This window comes from Argiope bruennichi, chromosome 9 (genome assembly GCF_947563725.1).
Source record: "Argiope bruennichi chromosome 9, qqArgBrue1.1, whole genome shotgun sequence".
In the NCBI taxonomy this organism is placed as follows: domain Eukaryota; kingdom Metazoa; phylum Arthropoda; class Arachnida; order Araneae; family Araneidae; genus Argiope; species Argiope bruennichi.
The window spans coordinates 81,920,675-81,942,035 of record NC_079159.1 but is presented as its reverse complement, the minus strand read 5'-3'; the positions used below and the strand labels follow the sequence as shown (position 1 = coordinate 81,942,035).

Genomic DNA, 21,361 nt, shown 5'->3' with positions numbered 1-21,361 from the left:
AAATGTTTTTCAGTGGTTTCCAGAGAATTGTGGAATCAAGCATATGCTTAAGGTGTACGTACACACTTGAAACTTCGAAAATCGTTCAAAATATCGAATATTTTTTTAGTGCTTCAAAATGTTCTCCGGTCCTTTAGCTTTCAAACGATACCAAGATGTTGTCAATATTCGGAATATTTCTCGAGTTATAATTACTTTTCTTGAGGTACTTTCACTAAAAACTCTAGTTTCGGTTTGTCTTAAACTCATTTTATGAAGAATGATATTTTTCCTCTATGTTGCTTCATTCAAACAATCATAACTCAACAAGAAATTAACCAAATACAATTATTTATACATAAAAATAATCTGTATGAAACAGTGGATGTTTTGTGTCTTAATCAAAGTTATATTCATAGAAATAAATTTTTAATGGCTTTTTAAAAGTTAAAATTACAGAAAAAAAATCTTCTCGAAAAAATTGGCAAAAAAAAAAAAAAAAAAAAACTCTATACTTTTATAACTTGATTGAGGCAGACAATATGAAGACTTATATTAAACATAATTTCCAACTAGAATTGTGTGTCTGTACAAACTAGAATTTAAAATATCATGTTTTAAAAAATATGCTAATTAGCTGATTAAATATTATTTAATTAATTAATAAGTGTAATATGGTTTTTTTCTCACTGAAATGAGTTTAAACATATATTAATGACCTACTGTAAAAAAATTGGATTTTAAAAGTTAGAATTTAAAAAAAAATCTTCTAGTGTGTACGTACACCTTAAATGAAATAAATAATAAAAAAAGCTTTCAAAGTTCTTTTTTTTAAAGTTTATTTCTATTTTGCATAGAGAGTAAATGCACCATACATTTGTTTAAATAAGTTATTACCTGCTCTAAAATCCGAGAAAAAGATGCTTAGCGAATGACTTTATAAATACATTTGAGTACCAAATCAGCAAGAAACTGATTAATTTTTCAGAAAGCTAAATCGTTGAATAGTTAGGATTAAAATATTTGCAGTGGAAACTAATTAACGGCCATTAATAGCTTAACTGAACTAATTAAATTTTCTACTAATTCACTGAGGCGGTAAATACTTTAATAGTTAGAAGAATAATTCAACAGATGCGTGGCCCAATACAGAACCAAAAACTGCAGAATTAAAATACGTTCATAAGATTTAATAGATATTCATTATATTTAAAATTAATTTTGTTGACTATGTTTATACTTTGTGTACATTTATTTTTTATTAATTAACTAAGTCACTGAGAATTTTTCATTTGATGCACAAGTTAGTAATTTAATTTAACCTATGTGTGGTTGAAGCGATGAATGATTGGATGGAATATTTAGTATATATATTACCTATTTAAAAGTATTCCTCAGTATTCAAGTGATAATCTAAATATTGAATTGATTTTACTTGCCTCTTGTGTATTCCTATTTTATGTGTTTCTGGTAATGGCATTTGATTACTTCGTGTCCATTCACTCTTGAATCATTTTAATTCCATTTCATTTCATTTTTTTTAGAATTTCTCAAAACTTGTTATTTTTTTTAAAAACAGAGAGTTTGGGGTTATATTTTTACTTATTTAAATAAGCGTTTTATATTTATATTTAACAACTTGATTATTGAAGAAAAAAGTCAATAAAATATAAAATAGTGATTTTTGAATAAAATTTTAAAAATAATTTCTTTCTCAGTTGTCAAGTCAGTTCTAAACGGCTTTAGGGATATCTTACAGCTGTTTACTTCAAAATTGATTACTAATTTTGTTGAATTTCTTTCTAAGTTTTGAAAAATTAACTATTTTAAAAATTTGAAGGGTATGTGCTGCTACTAATGTATATAGCTAATTTTACTTACTTCTTTAATTCACTTTGTTATTTCTTATATACTTATATTACCATCATAGAGATGATGTGAATTAATGATTTCATTCAAGAATTTGATTTGTGAAGGTAAAATTTAGAAGTTTTAAGAGGCCGGGATAGCCTGGTTGGTAGAGCGCTGGATTCGCGTCCCTTAGGTTGCGAGTTCGAACCCCGCCGGCCGAAGATTCCCCCCGTGCTTGGTGGCTGACGCGCGCATAAATCTGTCTGGTTGAGAGTAATACCACTGGGGGTACTGGATCAGGGGCTATCGTTCTCTGATTCAGGTCTCAATTACGGTCTATGGATGAGTGAATGAAATGCGTAAATGAAGTCCGCCCCGTAAAAAGGGTTGTGATGTGTGTGTGTAGCTAAGTCGTTCTCTTCGCCCTATATGGCGCTACTATAAAAACAAGCGACGCTCCCACGACGCTCCACAACAGCGGGTTTCTACATGACAAGTGCCATAAGAAACAACAACATCAGTTTTATTATATAAATTAAAAAGGAAAAATCTGATATTAAATAACAAGTTGCGGAAAGAGAAGAGTGAAAGTTCTTTCATGCTTTAATCCGGATGTAGATCTTGTCTATAGAAATTATGTTTTTCTATTTCTTTTTTACATGGGGATAATAGGTTGAAGGTTTGCTTTTCCTGCCTTTGTTCTGCTTTATCCATCTCTGTTAATTGATTTAATAAAATTTAAAAAAGAGCCTCAAAATGTTGAAGTACTATTGTAGGAATTCCAGTGATCTATTTGTTTTAATCTAAAAATTGTTAACTTCCTACTTTGACAACAAACTTTTAGCCCTAATCCTATTTCATTTGCTTGTGGAGTATTAAGGCACTCGAGGTTCATTGAAAGAAAAGTGAAATGGATTAAAAGAAAAGCTGAATGTGCATGAAGTGAATATTATATAGTTGTAGGTGATAGATATAAGGTAATATTGCCATTGCTTCACATAAAAGCTATGCATGATGAAAATTCCTTAGGGCTCTTAGTAAAAATGGAAACTCTACCCAATACATTTCTAAAACCTTTCATGTACTGCGCAATAAAATGTTACAAACAAGGATTTACTTAGGTTCTAAAATTCATAGGCACATTAAAAATTCAAAATTTTCAGCATTTTTGACAATATTTAGTTTCCTGATGTTTTGAGAGTATCACAAAGCAAAAAACTACGTAGAATAAGTTAAAAACTTCTTGATATTTTTTTCAAAATTGTGTGTGTCAGATGACGAGGACGACACCTGAGCTGGCACCCACCTCTCCACACCAGCTAGTAGTTTGCAGAATATCACATATATTGCTACGGTACTTATTTTTAGCATAAAATTACTATTTTATTGCATAATTACAGCTCATATATTCTGTTTTATTAAAATTTGTTTCTCTACTAGACGCCCGTGGGGACCATTTGTTCCTCGAGATTTCTGATTACATTTAATTTCAGTTAAATCTTTTAGATTTAACTTTATATCCATAATTTCACTAAATTTTCAAACATTAAAACCAAGTTTTTTTAATTATTTTATTTCATTTTCGTTAATCTTTTGCATTAACCTTTTTATTGAAGACAATGTTATCATTATTTTTCTAAGAACAATAATGTCTGGTTCATCTGTTATCTAAATTTCGTTATATTATATCATGCTTTTCTATTTGTTTTTTGCACTGCACAGATTTTAAACAGGATTTTTATTCTTTGGATTTCACGAGGTAAAATATTTGATGAAACAATGAAAACGGTTTGAATTTGAGGGCAACGAACAATGTATTACTGGAATATCTAGAGAAATAATATTTTAAAAATTGGCCCCCCAAACAAAATTGGACAAAAAATATGTAATATACACATTTATATCATATTTGAATCTTGAAATATTTGTTGTGGGCTCTAAAATAATATACTTACTACATTATTTAAAAAAATAATTACAAAAGCTATATATATTTTTATATGCATTTGTTCAAACGCTTAATCACATTTTTTTCTTTCTTAAAAATACTTTTTTTTTTGCCTAATCCATTGAAAAATAATCGGATCTAGGCAAAATGCTGGGATTCTAACAAGGTTAGATTTACTTATATTAATCCCTTCACCAGAGTTCATTTTACAAAATATGAAACAAATATCAGGAAGCTTCTGGTAAAAAGAGAAGATATAAAATCTCAAGAATAGCAGATAAATTGCTATTTCCATTTTTTACAGAAGAAATAAGCATAATCAATTTATCTGCTACAAATAATAGAAACTGGAACATTCGTTAATGCTCTCCTTTAGGCAGCATCAGCTTTGATTTGTGTTTCAACAGAACTGCATAGGGAAGTTCTTCTACGTATCATGAGTTCCATCAACATATCAAACGATTTTTGGATTTATTGTTATCGCAAAATCTTTAGCAAATAAATCACATTGTATAATTTAGAATGCTTCGTCATTACTTTCGCATATATTTGTTTTGCATTTTCTTGAACTATTCAATGTAAATTACCACCCAAAATGTCCAACCCCACCTATGTCAAAATAACTTTAAATTCATTGGAAAATCATTGTCCAAGTAATAGCTATTAATATTATGATCAGATTAAATATTTTTATTCAGAAAAAAATATTAATTTAATATAAGACACTGTTTAGAAGAATACGATGGATAAAAAAAAAGTGTGAAAGATAGAAAAAGTTGCAAATAAGTGAGGACAAATTAAACGTATCTCCGTCTTTAAGAAAATTCCATTTATATCTGAAATTTAATTTATATGTATGAAAAAGTATCCAAATATTAAGGACAAAATCTTTGTTTGTAAATAGGGAGTTTTGTCTAACAATTTGGCATGAAAACACCTTGCGTGCACATTATCTATACTTATAATAAAGCTCAATGTGTGTGTGTGTGTGTGTGTGTGCGTTGGCGCTCTACAGGCCAGAACATTCAACTTACAGCTACCAAATTTGGTACATGTATACCTTAGAGGTCGGGAATGTGCACCTGGGGTCCCTTTTCTCGAATTTTTAATTAGAATTTTAATTATTAATTAAAAACTAACTTTTCCGCCAAAAAAATCTTCCATTTTCCCCACCGCCAACTTTTCTGCCAAAATAATCTTCCATTTTCCCCACCGCCAAATGAGTAAGGCTTCAGGTTTTTTTTCTCCCAACAGTAATGAGGCTAGGGTTAACATTTTTCGGCGGATTATTTCAAACGATTCTGTTTATTTTCTTAATGTTTTATGCATTTAAAATTAAACATTGTTAATTAATCCATGTTTCAGATTCATTCTGAAGTACTTTTGAATTAAAATAACACAGAATAAAGGAAATTAAAAATGTATAATCTGCATAGCGTTACCCCAACTGGCGTAGAAAAATTCACGCATTTGCGTTAGCATAACTGGCGAAGAAAATTCACGCATGTGTAGTGTATTCTGATTGTTGCCATGACAACCATTCTCAACTGATGATTTAAATTATTTTTCGGTTAGTTGCATGCTTTTGTAATTAAATTGTATTTGTGTTAGTTATATTTTTTTTTGTATATACTTATAGTTTTAAGTACATCGTTTTTTAAGTAGTTTTTTTAAACCCGTTTTAGACCGATTATTTTAAACGATTCATTTTATTTTCTTAGTGTTTGATGCATTTAAAATTAAACATTGTTAATGAATCGATCTGTTCATGATGAATCTGAGAAAATTTTGTTGACAAATTCTTGAGAGATTACATAAATTAAGAAAGATATTCTTTAGTGCCCATAAAGTTTAAACGCTCAGTGACTCTATTATCAGTAATCATATTATTAAAAAAATGCTTTGTTTCAGTAAAAAAATATTATTATATTAATCGCAGATTAATCATTTACACTTTAATTTAAAGCATAAATTCTACGAGGGGTAACAGAAAATTAGAGAGATACATATCACATTATGACTGAAGGCCTTTATAATATTATGAGTGAATTATATGACTATCAAAATTTGAAATTTAAAATATTTTGCTGAAGAATCTATTAAAGTTAGAATTGCATAAAATATTTAATTATTAAAATTTTAACGAACATTAAGATTGGCGAACTGGCTGGTCGCCAAAGGCGGCTAGTTATTCCATAAACGTTTGCGTTGGTTGAATGACTGAAAGTTTTTTTTGTTGTTGTTTCTGTATCTAAATGATTTCTTGAGTTAAAGTAACCATAATATATGCAATAAGAGGTGGAAACATGAGTGAAGAATTTATTTTTCGAGGTTAAAAAAATTCTTCTAAATTGGAAAAAATGTTCAATTTCTTAACTAGTAGAATTATGTTTTACTTCCTGATTAAATTACAGATTTTTACATTTATTTTAATCCAATAAGAACTTAAAATATATCTTTAATATTAATTCGCGGCGAATGATATATTTTTCTTTAAAATTAGTTGATAATTTAATTTGATTGTAAGTTTAAATATCAAAAATTTTATAATGTGATTCACAAATCTATTCTGCCACACTATAATACTGTGACGTTATGAATGATGTCTACAAATATCAAGAAGATAAGCATGTATGTATAGCATTGATGGCTGCTATAAATTACTCACAGCTTGATATGTGATCTTTTTGACTGGGTAAGAGTTTCTTATATCATGCTACAGAATACGAAAGCTTGTGAGACAGATGGTTGACATCGAGAATTTCTTTGAAATATCGATTTTTCTGCGAAAAAAATGCAGAGAAACAGTACTTTCGTGAAAGATGCGATAAGCACATGAAACAAATTCGATAAATGTATTTTATAGATTGATAAGGACAGCATTTCTACAGCCAGAGTTTATAGATAAATTGAAGTGAAGCTATTGGGTGAAAAGCTATTTAAACTACTTGCGAGTTTAGCATATTGTGCTACTGTTGTTTAGTTTTGGCGCATTTGTATAGTTCCAACAGTAATTCTTTGTAATCTATCATTTTAATCCATATTTTCAGTCGTATACAAACAATTAGAAAATAGATTATCTTGATGCAACTATAATTTTAGTGGTCCCTAAATCTGGATATGAAGTTGATAATTTTATCTTGTACATCATTTAAATGATTTCAAAACTATCCTAATAAATGCGATGCAACTAAACTCCTTTTGTCTAGCCTATCTCGTCAAGATTTGGAGTATCTTATCCCTCTCTGACTGTATATTCTAGTTCTTTTCATATCTCAATTTTCTCTTTATAGGAGACATTAATATCTCTTTGGATCGATTTTTTCTGATAAATCTTTTGTGATGTAATTTCAATTCCCGTATATTTGTCTCTATTTTTTATTATTTTATATATATCCTTTATTCAAAATTCGCATCATTATTGTTATAAAACTTTTGCTCTAATTTTTCTATATTATGTATCACTCACGTAACAGCACTAGCGTGATTTTTTTTCCTTTTTGCGTAGTTATATTCTAAATTGAAGAATTTCAAGTTCGCTACCTTCCCACAAACTGGCAAGATCAGGAGAAATTCCATTAGCTTACAGTATTACAATCAGTATTCTGAATGTGACACAATATCGTGAAGATCCCATAATGATGCAGTTAAGGATTTTGCACCAATACTACTAATGATTTCGATTTCATCCAATTATTTCTATATTTACGACAGAAGTTCTACTTATTGATGATAAACTGTCATTAATGGTTTCCTATCAAACTGTTAATGAACTTTCAGTTCCAGAAAAAGGCATTATTGTTGACAGACAATTTCTCTATTCTTCTTAAAAAGTTTATGTTTCAATTTGGAGAGTTAGTGATTGCATAATTCAAACACTCTTAATATGAGCAAACGTAAATCAAAAAGATCGTATTGATTTGGACCCCAGAACATTTAAATACTTCTTGGAATGAGAAGGTGAATTTCCTTGTATAAATAGGCAGGCAGTGTTATCTATAGTTTGAATAGATACCGTTGAAGATATAATCATATAGTTTCAAAAGATGCATAAAAATAGGCAGTATCAAGAAACTTTGGGAATGTTCCTTTCAATTTATTCCCTATTCCATGGCTTGGATATTAAAGTTAGGATCGAATTGTAATACGCCTAATTACTGGAATGATTGTTATTATGATCCTACTGAATAAATCTAGACTTTATGAGAACTTCTTGTTAATTCCTGTAAGCTATAACCTCTTACAAACGCCAATTTGGCACTAGAGAATCTATGTTCATCTATGGTCAATAAGTGTAGCTAAATCTTAACACGTATGCTCCAAACACTGACACTGAAACGTTTTTTATCCTGATACTTCAGAGTAAAAGTTATTTAGGGTGCATGTTAAATTCTGATATGGCTTGAATATAAAAAAAATATACGACTACAACTATATGTTTTTGATTTATATATATAGAATAAATAGATGCGAGGGGAGTTGCAAATATAGCGGCTATTAATATAGAAGTGAAAGAATTCAGTATAAATAAGAGAATAAATGATACTATTTTATAATATATCTAAATGATCCTATTCTATAAAATATCTAAATGATGCTATTCTATAATGTATCTAAGATACTATTTTATAATGTATCTAAATGATACTATTCTATTAAAATATCTAACTGATGCTATTCTATAATGTATCTAAGATACTATTTTATAATGTATCTAAATGATACTATTCTATTAAAATATCTAAATGATGCTATTCTATAATGTATCTAAGATACTATTTTATAATGTATCTAAATGATACTATTCTATTAAAATATCTAACTGATGCTATTCTATAATGTATCTAAGATACTATTTATTCTATAATGTAACTAAATGATACTATTTTATAATGTATCTAAATGATCCTATTCTATAATGTATCTAAGATACTATTCTATAATGTAACTAAATGATACTATTTTATAATGTATCTAAATAATACTATTCTATAATGCATCTAAATGATACTATTCTACAATGTATATAAATTTTCTATAAGTAAGGGAATAAATGATAAAAAATACTAATCATAAGCCAATTTCAAGAAGTGTAATTCAATTTCTCGGTGTTTTATACAAAGAGACAGTATAAAAACTCCAGCATGAAATATATTTATAAAAAAAGGAAAAATATTATTTATAAAAAAAGGTGGAAAAATATTTATAAAAAAGCTACATATACATTTCTGATCCCTTGTAAAAGAAATCTCTAGAGTGACTATGAACTCTTATTCTTCTACAGCACAATGGGCTCAAAAAAGAGGAGCCTCTTCAAAATACTTTATCTAATAATTTACATTCTAATTGCTTCTAATTAATTTACATTCTAAGTTTGCTTCTTAAACATCAGACGCTTTTCGAAAAGTTCTTCAAATTTTTTTCACCGTCTCATTTTTTACATATTCTTATTTTGCTCTTGCTTGAAAAAAAATGATAAGTTAAAAAAAAAATCAAAGATTTTTTTCAAAAACTTTAAAGAATTTTGAAATTATATTCGAAATTGGTAGTAAGCTATGTAAGATGATGGACTTTAAAATATCTGATTTTAGCAATGACATATTTTCAATACGAAAGATATATAATCCGAGAAGTGGGATAAGTTTTTCAACTGTGATGTCATGATTTAAAATTTATGAACATAATTTAAAGAGATTATATAATATTAAATATATAGAATATTGGTAATAGAACTATGCCTAAAAATCTCATTTTATAGCGGTTGCATAACTTTACCACCTTCTTTTTTGATACAACAGATGGCGTTATCTTATTAACATCAAGGTATATTTCCTATGAACCCTCTTGAGGGTCATTATCAGATTGTATTTTAATTGAGTGTCGTGCATTTTCGCGTTTGTTTTGTCTTGTGAAATGTGGAACTTAGAAAACAATTGAATAACTGTTCCTGAAACTCGTCTATTATTTTCATCTACCCCAGAATGAAGTTATCAAAAGTCTCGTCCCTCTACAATTTTACATTCTATTGATGACTTACACCAGATAGAATCTGAAACTATCTCCTATACATATGTGTTTCCCATTCCTTTTAGGTCAGCATTTTCCATCGCATTTGCACGTTTGCGAATTCAAGTATCAGTTTTTCGAAAACTCTTCTCCCCTATCTCCATAAATCTGAAGCTCCTTTTTGTAGTTTCCTGGAGCGACGTAATGGCAGCATCGTCCCGCATGCATAAAGACTTTCCCCATTGAAGATCACACTACATTTCCTTTTCTCACTTTCAAAACATGTTTGGTTCTGAGAAAAGGAAACCAGCCTCGAGGAGTCTTAAAGCAAATATCTAGGCTTTCAGTTTCTAAGACGTTTGCGACTTTAGATGGAGTTTTTTTATTGTTGCTTATTTTGTATTTTTGTTCTGATATGTGTTGTTGGAAGTTGACATGAAATGGAAGTAAATTAAAAAATAAATACCTTTATCAAAACTATGATAAATATAACTATTAAATATGAAGTATTTTTAAATGCATCATGATACTTATACGTTCAGATAAAAAAGTCAATTAAAAACAATTCCTTTATAAAAATACAAGCCGCTTCTGTTACACGATTATTAATCCTCCAATGTCATTATAATATTTTATTATAGATTTGGTCATATCTTTTATTCCTTCTAAACCTCACAAGAATATTAAAATTTGTTAATCATATGAGTTTTTCCAACAGGCTTATTCTAGACATCTGCGTAAGTATTTCAATTATGAAATGTTGTCAAGAGGGCTTTACATTTTTATATTATGCAATTAAAAGTTTGATACGTATCAATATTTCATTAATTCGTAAATAATTTATATGTTTTCATAAATATTTGAAAGAAAAACATCCGGACAAAACGATTTTTTCCTCAACTTCAAATTAAAGGGAAAAAAATCAGTTGATTTACATTACTATTTTTTTATTCCTTTTCTACAATGTTTGAAAAAATCTTATTTCATTAAAACGACCGTAATTTGCAATTAAAATGAAGACATTTTTTTTTCTTCAGGGGACACATTTTCTAGGCGATTCCGAATAAATGTAAATATTAAAAATGTAACAAGATATATTCCTTCCAAGCTAGTATTCGTTTAAATGCAACTTAAAAATTGCCAATTAAATTTTTTTTAATTATTGAATGTTAAAGATTATTCAAGAATTAAAAGCAGTGTTTCTCATTTTAGTCTTTCTAATATAACAATAAATTACGAAGTGTTTATATTAGATTTGAAAGAAAAGGATTTAAAAATTAATTTATATATTAGAAACATGGCTCATTGAGAATTATTTTATTTAATCAACTCATAAGAAAATTCAGCTCAAAAAGGGTATTTAGTTAATTTAGATTCTGTTCATTAATGATAAATATCTGGAAACTAAGCTTAGCTCAGATTTTTTTTTTTTATAAAATTGTGTTTTTTGGAGGAAATATTTAGATACGAATCTATCGCATACTGATTACATATGAATATATTTACTTATGAAATGGTCATTAAAATACAAAAAAAATCATGAATGCACTCAGTTTAACATGTTATTCGAAACATACCGTTATATTATTACATTCATTTCACAGCTCATCTATCATTACTTATATTTTTGAACCTATATTCAGTTTCAAAATGATGAAATCAGGTTCGAGATGACGCTGTATGACATCGTCAGCATGAGAACAGATAGAAAAAGACTCTAATAATTATTATAAAAAATGTTTTTTGTGTGCGTAAAATCACATTTCTTCAGGAAAGATTCCTAGATAGAGAAACTTAACAAGAAAAACCCTTATCTAAATATAAAACTGTATCTAAAAAAACAGAATAATTTCCCATATATATATATATATATATATATATATATATATATATATATATATATATATATATATATATATATATATATATATATATATATATATGTGTGTGTGTGTGTGTGTGTGTGTGTGTGTGTGTGTGTGTGTGTGTGTGTGTGTGTGTGTGTGTGTGTGTGTGTGTGTGTATGTATATATCCAAAAGTATTAAAATCAAGTTAATAGGAAAATCAAATAAACCAAATAAAAAAAGAATTCGGCCTGAAGACATTTTCAAGGGTCACTCTCAGGCAGGGATTCAAAAAAAAGGGATTTTTTTCTGTGAGGGAATGCAGACAAAATGTCTAATAATGATTTATCGTGACCTGAAAATCCCCTGAAATTAGGCCTAAGAGATATACGATTTTAACAGGGAGAACAATACAAAACAACAAATTAGGATAAAATAACCACTAATAAGTAAAAATACAATAACAAAATAACAATAAACACTAAAACACTTAAACCATTAAAGCAAAACAAAAGGCAAAGCACATACCAGCAGCAGCAAGGAAACTTTAAACTATCGATTGTGATTCCCGCTTTTTAAAATCACAAAGCTAACGTATTAAAGGTAAATAATAATTGTAGTTACCCAGCGCCATCTATTGAGTGATCTAATATGCAAGTAAAGTTCTATTTTAACTTTGTTTAATCAAAAAGTTGATATTACAGTAGTTTCTTGGAAATTCATTATTAATTAAATTTTTTATGAGGTTATTTGATGCTTCAATATAGGAATTTTTATTATTGCAAACCCTTTTGATCCTGTTGAATTGTGAAAAAAATTAGATTTTTGAAAATTTTAGAGTTTAGATTGGAATGATAATTGCAATATATATATATATATATATATATATATATATATATATATATATATATATATATATATATATATATATATATAAATTTTTATATGGACCCCATACAAAAAATTTTTAATGAGTAAAATGTGCCCCATCCTCTAATAAGGTCATGTACGAAACTTCAAAATTTTATCACAAAAAGTCTCAAAGATATGAAACTACATAAATACTGACTTAAACCACTTTTCAATGCTTGGATATGAGTTCGCAAAGAGAAAAAATCATGTTGGTTGTTCGTGTTTTAGGGGTCATACACAAATTAACAAAGAAAGTAATGATTGAATAAATAAATAATAATTCTACTATTTATTTGTTCAAAAGTATTAAAAATGTATAGAAATAATTACTTAAAGGAAAGATTATTTTAATGAAAGATTACATAAGATTTTTTACAAGTTCACTGACTGTGGTATTTTTAAGTTATATTCTGTAATTCATGATATAAAATTTTATAGTAAAGTAAGTTTTTCAAAAAACATAGATTTTAAAATTTTTATTTGAAACTAAAGATATGAAGCGTATTTAATTTTCTTATGATACATTCTTGCGTCGCGTCATCTGCACTGAAGCTGTAAACATTTGCGTTTTAATTTGTGATTGATCCTTCTCCAACTTTATTTTAAAACATATTTGAGAATTTTCATGATAAAATTCTGAAATTTTATGCATGACCTTATTAGAGGATGGGGCACATTTCACTCAATGGGAATTGTTTTCTACGGTGTCCGCATAAAAATTTAAATTTTGTATTTTTTAAATATTAATTTTTTTAAATATTAATATAGTAAATAATGATTCAACGGATTTTTTAACTTTTGCACTTTTATTTTTAAAAGATATATATTTTAATATTATTTTTTTTTAAATAGGATGTTGCAAATCTAAATATGTTTCATTTTCAATTGAACAGTTAGAAATTGTTTTTTTTATGTTCATTTTAATCTGTTAAACAATCTTTTAGAACGATGAAATAACATTTCAATGCCTTTTCATTAAGAAAAAAAAGTTATTACAAAGAATATTAGGTTTTGTTGATGGTTAAATTTGCTGTTTGTTAAAGATTTGTTTAAAACATTTAATTTTTTTATTGATTGAACAATATAAAGAATACTGATAACTGCAGTTTTAGCATGTGATAATTCTAGTAAAGCAAAGTTTAGTTATATTAACGTCCCGTTTATAAGTCAAACTAGAGCTATTTTGGGACTGACCTCGTAATTTTGAACCGTGGTCCGATGACAAGGAAGACACCTGAGCTGGCATGCTCCTCTCCAAATTTCCACACCACACCAGCGGAAGGACGTTTGGCCCCGACGGATTTAATGTGTACTAGACCAGATTGCACGACGTTTCTTCGGTAGAATCACAGCCTGAACATTGCGATTCTAAAGCCAAGACCTTACCACCAGGCCCCCGCGGCCTTCTAGTTACGCAAAAGCTGTTAATTAAAGATTTAGGGCTAATTTACCAAAAATTTAAGTAAAAAATTGATCTATCTATTTTCCTTCTGTTTTTTTTTGTATATTTTAATATGAGTTTGTTCTTTAAATGGTTTAAATGGAATGTCATTATGTTACGATGTACACTTCATAAAAATAGTTCCTCTTCAAAGTGTTCTATATAATTTTTATATGAATAATTACAGATATCAGTAATAATAGTTGTCATTGATCTATTTTGCAGGATGTTGATCCGTTTTCATTTTTGTGGACCATCAAAAGAAATCCTCCCTCCTACCTTTTTGGCACTATCCATGTACCTTACACCAAAGTGTGGGACTCGATCCCAGTCAACGCCAAACAAGCCTTTGCCACTTCCACTCAAGTTTTCTTCGAACTGGACCTAGTGGACCCGACCACTGTGTCCGCCCTGTCTTCCTGCCAGCTGTTGCCACAAGGCAAGAATCTATCTGATGTCCTCCCGGGAGATCTGTACACTCGTCTCAAGAGACATTTGGAGTACGTGCGAGGTATGATGCCTCAATGGATGACCAAAGAGGACCAGAGGGGGAGAGGATTGTATGCGGACTACCTGTTCAATGCCATTGCAGGAAACTGGGAGAGGAAGAGGCCAGTGTGGGTCATGTTGATGGTGAACTCTCTGACGGAAAGTGACGTGAGATCCAGAGGCGTGCCTGTTTTGGATTTGTACTTGGCGCAGGAAGCAGAGCGGTTAAAGAAAAAGACAGCGGCTGTCGAAAAGGTGGAAGAGCAGTGTTTGCCATTGAACGGACTAAACTTTTCGCAGGTAAATTTATTACAAATCCTTGTTTGTTCCTTTTGAAAATTAGAGAAAACTAGAGTTTGTTTGATATTTTTAATTAAAAAAAAATTAAACATCATTTTGCAAGGCATAAAATAGTTGTCACAAACACACAAATAAAAAAAAAAAAGATTGTAGTATTATAATAATTGTAATTGTAATTGCAGTATTACAATAAAATTTCAATTTATAATTGTCGAGCTAAGCAGATCAGAGTTTGTTTTTATTTTAGCCACTAAAGAAATGCCAGAAAACAAAAACATGCCACATTGACAGATGTTGGACAGATTAATTTTGGCAACAAACTAATGTGAATTCTGTTTTCTTTCAGAGTTAAACTTATGAATCACTGGATTAAAGAGAAAGTTTTGTGAATTTTAATTAAAATAAACTCATTTACAGTAATATCAGTCATTTCCGTGAATATATGCTATATGTAATTTATAGTTACTTTTTAAAAACATTTCTGAAGAAAATCCTAATTGTACGCTTTTCTACATTAATAATTACAATAAGGATGTCTGCTCAGCAAAAGTTAATATTGTTTGAGTTTGAATAACAAACTATCCAAGGTAAATAGCAAGAACATACTAACATTATTTATGAAAAAGGAATGACATTTAAAAAAAATCTATTTTCTTTCTCATTAATTTCATTCTAATTTTTTTCATATGGGTTTGACTAACTTGTTAAAATTTTTTAGTTATTTTTATTTATTGTTTTGTATCGCAAACTTGCATTTGAAAAAATTCCAACAACACAATGACCAGTAAAAAATGGCATGTTTTTGTATTTTATGTGCAAGAATAAATCAGTAACAAATGGAAGTAATTAATCTTCTATTGCAGCTATAAAAGTTTTTTTTCAAAAAAAGTGGAAAATTACATGAATAAATCTTTTAGTAGATCAGAATGAGAATTCGGTTTGTTCACAGAATGATCATTCATACATTCATTTTTCCAATATTCAGAAATGTTTCATGATTTTTTTTATATAAATGAAACATATTATGCTTTCCGAAATTCGTAAATTGAGAAATTTTTTTTATCAAAATCGTAATGCATATTCATATAGTAAATATACAACTATTTCACATTGCAAACGATAATGCAAATGAAAGCAATTTTTTTTTAATAATCGTCTGCTTCAAAATATTTGAGATTTCATCAGACAGCCAGTTTAGCATGCATTCTACATTTTATTTTATCTTGTTTCTTCACATTCTAAATAATATTTCCCCCAAGAGAATATTTTTACCAATAATATGTTTATCTACTTCTTCTTATAAACAAAACTGGCCCTGAAGAAGGAATCAAAATAGAGTAAAAAAGGTGTAGCTTCCGACAAATAAAAGAACTTATCCTTTCGACCAAATATTATTTTTATTATCTTTTATTGCGGATGCTTAGAATATAGTTTCCCTCTAAACTATATTCTAATGAAATATTTAAGTCACTCATCTTCGTGCATGTGCAGGAAGGTTAGAATTCGCAAATAATTCTTATTTATATTTTTTTAAATTCTCATTATTTTCTATCAGTAGAACGATGTTATTTTATTTTATAAATATTCATTGAATACATAAATTCTGAAATTTTAAAAAATTCTATTAATTTTTATTGTGTACTATGAAAAGTCTCGATTACAAAAGGGCAACAGCAACAACAAAAATAACAAAAAACCAGTATAGAATTGGTATGCTCTGTTTTTGACTATTTGTCTTGAATTTATTCCTACTCTTCCTCCAAAATCAAATCAAATAAAACTGGTATGAGATAAAGAATAATAAAAAAAATCTTAGACATTAATCTGCTTTCATCTGAAAAGACATTTCTCTCTCCTCAGCTTTCTTTAAAAGCTGTAGCAATCATTTGTTTGGAAGTCTTCCAAAACCATTCATTTTGGACAAGATAGACAAATGGAATATACGAATCTTTTTATCTGTAGTACATCTGTTCTTTCTATATCACTTATTACATTTATTTGCTTGCTGAGAGTACATATTAATAGAAATAAAAGATTTTTCATAGTTCTTAAATCAAGTTGACTTAAAGTCAGTTTATAGAAACTGATTTTGGGTAACGGTTATAAATCAGAAACATAGAATTACATTTTGTTGTCTTTTTAGAAATATGTTTTACATATGTATGTAATGCTTTTCGAATCCTGTCGGCTAAATAGTATGTAACATATTTTGGTTTAAGTAGAATGCAGGTTCGAAGCAGTAAAGAGAATTTGTAGTTTTAATTTCGTTTTATTCTATTCCGAGTGGCAGGCATGATTTTTTACAAGAAGACGCAACGAGGCACAAAAGCGGAAGGAAAGAAGGGCGAAAAAGGGCGAAACAAATGATCACTAGCCTTATATAACATAGGATTTCCGGCCTTGCGCCAGTGGAATATATGTGTTGACCTTTGACACCTTTTAAAGGGTACCGAAGTATCACTTTCATTTAAAACGTAGTTCTGATGCCGCATTATTTTTTTTACAGAGGGATTAATTAAACCGAAAGTGGAATTGGATCTCGAAATAAGAGTATATTTTGCTATGGTCTAAATTAAGATAAAATCTTGAAAATTAATTAAATTGAAATTAGAATTAAAATATCATTACATGTATGTCTGGATGGATATCCTATTTATGTATGAATGGGTGGAAGTTTTACATAATAATTTTTTTACTATGCAGATAAAAGAAATAAAAAAAGGATTTTCTATGTTAAGAGATTTTAGAAGGATGTGTGTAGAAGATTGCATTGAATAGTATAGTAAAAACACATAGTATCACGATATCGGAGGCAATAGCATTGCATATAAGCTTATGCAGGATGTTTAATTTTTAATATAATAATATTTATAAGTTCTTCAGCTATATCTACCTGCTAAATGCGAATTGCATGATTAATAAGTCGCTACAGTGGTTTAAGAGATTTTTCAAAAACTTAAATTATTTGCTTTTTGCAATCATGGGGTTATCACTAAACATATTGTTACGGAATTTCCGGGGTTCGTTTGGATAGTGGGGGTTATATGGTGTGAAGAATGCTCAATCACCAGGCGGCAGTAGAAAACAAAACAACGTCGTTTATTTACACGAAGACACACAGGACAGCACAAACTATATACAGCACAGAAGATGGTTATCTTAAGCCGAGACGTGCAGCATACAAAACTCTACTACAGACAGTAGCACACAGCTTAGTTCAGCAGTAGCTTGACTCTGTCGCTGCTCCGCTAATCTCTGGAAAGCCAGTTCTTTACTGTCGGTTCCGAATACTCTTCGACTCCACTGGTCCACGACGGCGCACTCTTTCGCTTCCTACTATTCTCGCACTCCACTGGCTCGCGACTACTCAATTCACCCTCGACTCACCAATGGCTGGCAGCTGCGGGTGCTTCCTTTTATAGGTCTCAGGAGGCGGGGCTAGAAGCCTCTCAACCAATCAGGAACTTTCGAGGCGCATCTCCGTTCCTACTGAACGGATCGGGAAAATTCTCAATGTTTCGGGTATAATCTATTTTGGCACCAAAGTCGCCAAATTCGTCGCCAAGTCGCCAAATTCGTCGTCAAGTCGCCAAATGGTCGCCACGTTTGTCGCCAAGCTCTGGGACCTCCTATGGAACCACTATGCTGGGAAGCCGCATCACAGGCTAATAACAATATTGTGCTAAAAAGAAATAAATGTGTACAATAATGCAGAATGAATTTTATTTTTTGTTTGGAAATTAATACAATTCCCTTTACGGTGCCATCGAATATGAAATTTCATTAACAAAATTGTTCAATAAACACAAGGCTGTCGCACAATAAAAAATTGCAGGTTTTTATCTTCCTAATTTTTTTAGGAAATGTGAAATGAATTTCAAAGTCTTCTGTAAAAATAATTTTTTTTAATCATGTGTATCAATTTTTATTAAAAATAAATTTTATCAACTACAAATTATGGTTATTAATAAATATCATGAAGTCGAAAAGTTTAAGAATACATGACAAATATATGTTTTGAATTTATTCCAAAAGTAATTACATCATCAATAAACATAAAAATAATGACCACTTATTAATATCCAAATAATTATAACCAAATAATTTTCAAATAAAATATTTTACAAATCTAATCACAAAGTCATGCGCTAGCTTATGAAATATAAAATTTCACAAGCTGATCTTGTTGCAAAATTAACTATTATAACAACTTAAAGAGGAAATTAATTTTTTGCATTTAGTAAAAGTTTTAATTTTCACTAACTATTATTCAAAATTGCATTATCACTTATTAGCTATGTTGATATATCCCGTATCTTCCAATTATTTATTTTTTGATTTTTCATCGCCTTCTCTTTTATCATCCAGAACAAATTTCAATAAAATTGATTGCTTTAATGGAATATAAATTTAACGAATGGGGGAAAATTCGATGAATATAATGAGAATATCTTTAATTTTTGATGTCTATATCCAGAGATATTTCCTTAGTACTTTTAAACTTTTATTTATTTTTTATAGCTTTCGTAAGATTTTTATGAAGCACGTTTTATGTTATGATGAAGTATGCATTGCATAAAATTAAATTAAGTTTATTAATAGAAAGACTGAAAAAAAAATTAATTTATTACACAGCTCGTATAGTTTTAAAAACAAATGTGCTGTATTCTGTGTAAATGAAGATTGTACAGTGACGAGAATATTTATAACTTCATTAAGAGGGAAAAAAAATACACGAGTTTCAGGAACAGTTATTTAATTATTTTCTAAGTTCCACATTTCACAAGACAAAACAAAAACGAACACGAAAAATACAACTGTCTCTTAGAATACAATCTAATAATCTCAAGACAGATCATGGGAATTATGCCCTGATATTAATAAGATAACGCCATCTGTTGTATCAAAAGAAAAGGCAGTAGTGTCATGCAATTGCTATAAGGTAACATTATTTTGCATAACATACATTTTATAAATTCTTTGAAAAAATAATTCAAAAAGATTCATAAGTGAAAATGAAAATCGTTTTCAGTTGATCAAAATAAAACAGGAGATTTCGCGATTCTTAATATCGTCTAATATAGTATTTATAATACATTATTCAGAATAGTCAAAGGATCTTTGATTAAAATAGTGAGACATTTCTACTATTCATATTTTTGAATTTTTTTCTATAACAGATAGAGCAAGTAATGCAGAAATAGGGATTTTACATCCGATTATTATTAAAATGGTGTCAAGGAAAAAAAAGTTTAATGTGTTCTTTGAATCCATAAATTCAAATCCACCATTGCTGCTCAATGCCAATTTTAGGGTTACATAAATAACTGATTGCTTGTAAAGCAAATTGAAAATATTGATTTGCATTCAAAGGTAGGATCCTAAATGATGCATCTAATATGACAGCCCAAATGGGGGATATTTTTTGGTGATATCTGGATTACTAAGTGAACTCACATTGAAATTTACTGACATAAGTAATTTATTATAAAGTTTATAAATGTCTTTATAATTTGTCGAAACAATCATATGTAAAAATGTACAAAACAAGTTTTCACAACCAGGAAAGACTTTGTATTCACTTTATGCATTGTAAATGTGGTATTTTTTTAATACTTTTCAATCTGCATCTCATGTTTTTGAATTTTTGTTCGAATTTCAGTTTTGTGCTAGAGCATTCTTTTCCTTTCTAATAAAATGGTAATTTTTTTCAATAAAAGTGATTTTTGCTTATTAATTTTTATTTTTATACTCATAATGTTTCTCCACGATTTATTTTCGTATTTGATGTAACCAATTAGCTTCCTTTCTTTATAAGCATTTACTGGGAAACATTTGAAAAAATGGAAAAAATTGAGTTTCTACTATTTTTAGAACGAAAATACATGTCTGTTGATCTGTTTAACATTTTATGTTTTTGGATTTGAATTGATTTTTTTTCTGTCAAATAATTGTTTTTAGCATTTTTTATGTCATGTCTTTTGCAAGAGAATATGTTTGTGAACATTTTTCATTTTAGCAGTTTATTATAAAAATAAAAGAATTACATTCGCATATTCAGACACAGTACCTAAATACATGAGTTTTTAAATGAGGAGTTTTTGCATTAAAACATCTTCTTGTTTGCTGCTTACCAATTTATTGTTAGATCTAAAGAATTTCACTTCAGATAAGATATCGTTTGTTATTTTTTTATCGATTCCAGTTAAGGAAAAATGTTAAATATAATTATAAGATGGCTGGGTGAAATATTTCTTCTTGAATTCTTTGACAGCCTTTCTTTGTCACTTAGTCTTTTTGGCGCTTTATATTTTTCCAGAACTTTGACAATTCTACTAATTTCTGCTATAAAAGTGTCGTCGTTTTCAATTGAGAAACTTTCTAAGAGTATTTTTGTCGTGCTTTTTTATTGGAAACGTCTGAAATTAATAACAAACTTTTCAAAGTGTTATTTGGCAGCTGGAATTGTTTGATTCTGGAGAAGTAAAAGAAATGACAAAACTAAGTCTTCTGTTATATTTTTTTCTTCCATTTCATAGTTTCTTTTCTAACATCGAGAGAAACAGGAAACTAATGGAAAGAGTGAGCTG

The 21,361-nt window shown here is 28.9% G+C and overlaps 1 protein-coding gene across 1 annotated transcript in view; it reads left to right on the top strand.

The window, feature by feature from the left end:
• LOC129984349 (metalloprotease TIKI2-like) overlaps positions 1-21,361 on the top strand; it is a 229,573-nt gene that overhangs the window by 118,634 nt on the left and 89,578 nt on the right. The window contains exon 3 of the mRNA XM_056094216.1: positions 14,208-14,771. Within this exon, the coding sequence (XP_055950191.1) occupies positions 14,208-14,771 (564 nt within the window). The remainder of the gene's footprint in view (positions 1-14,207; positions 14,772-21,361) is intronic.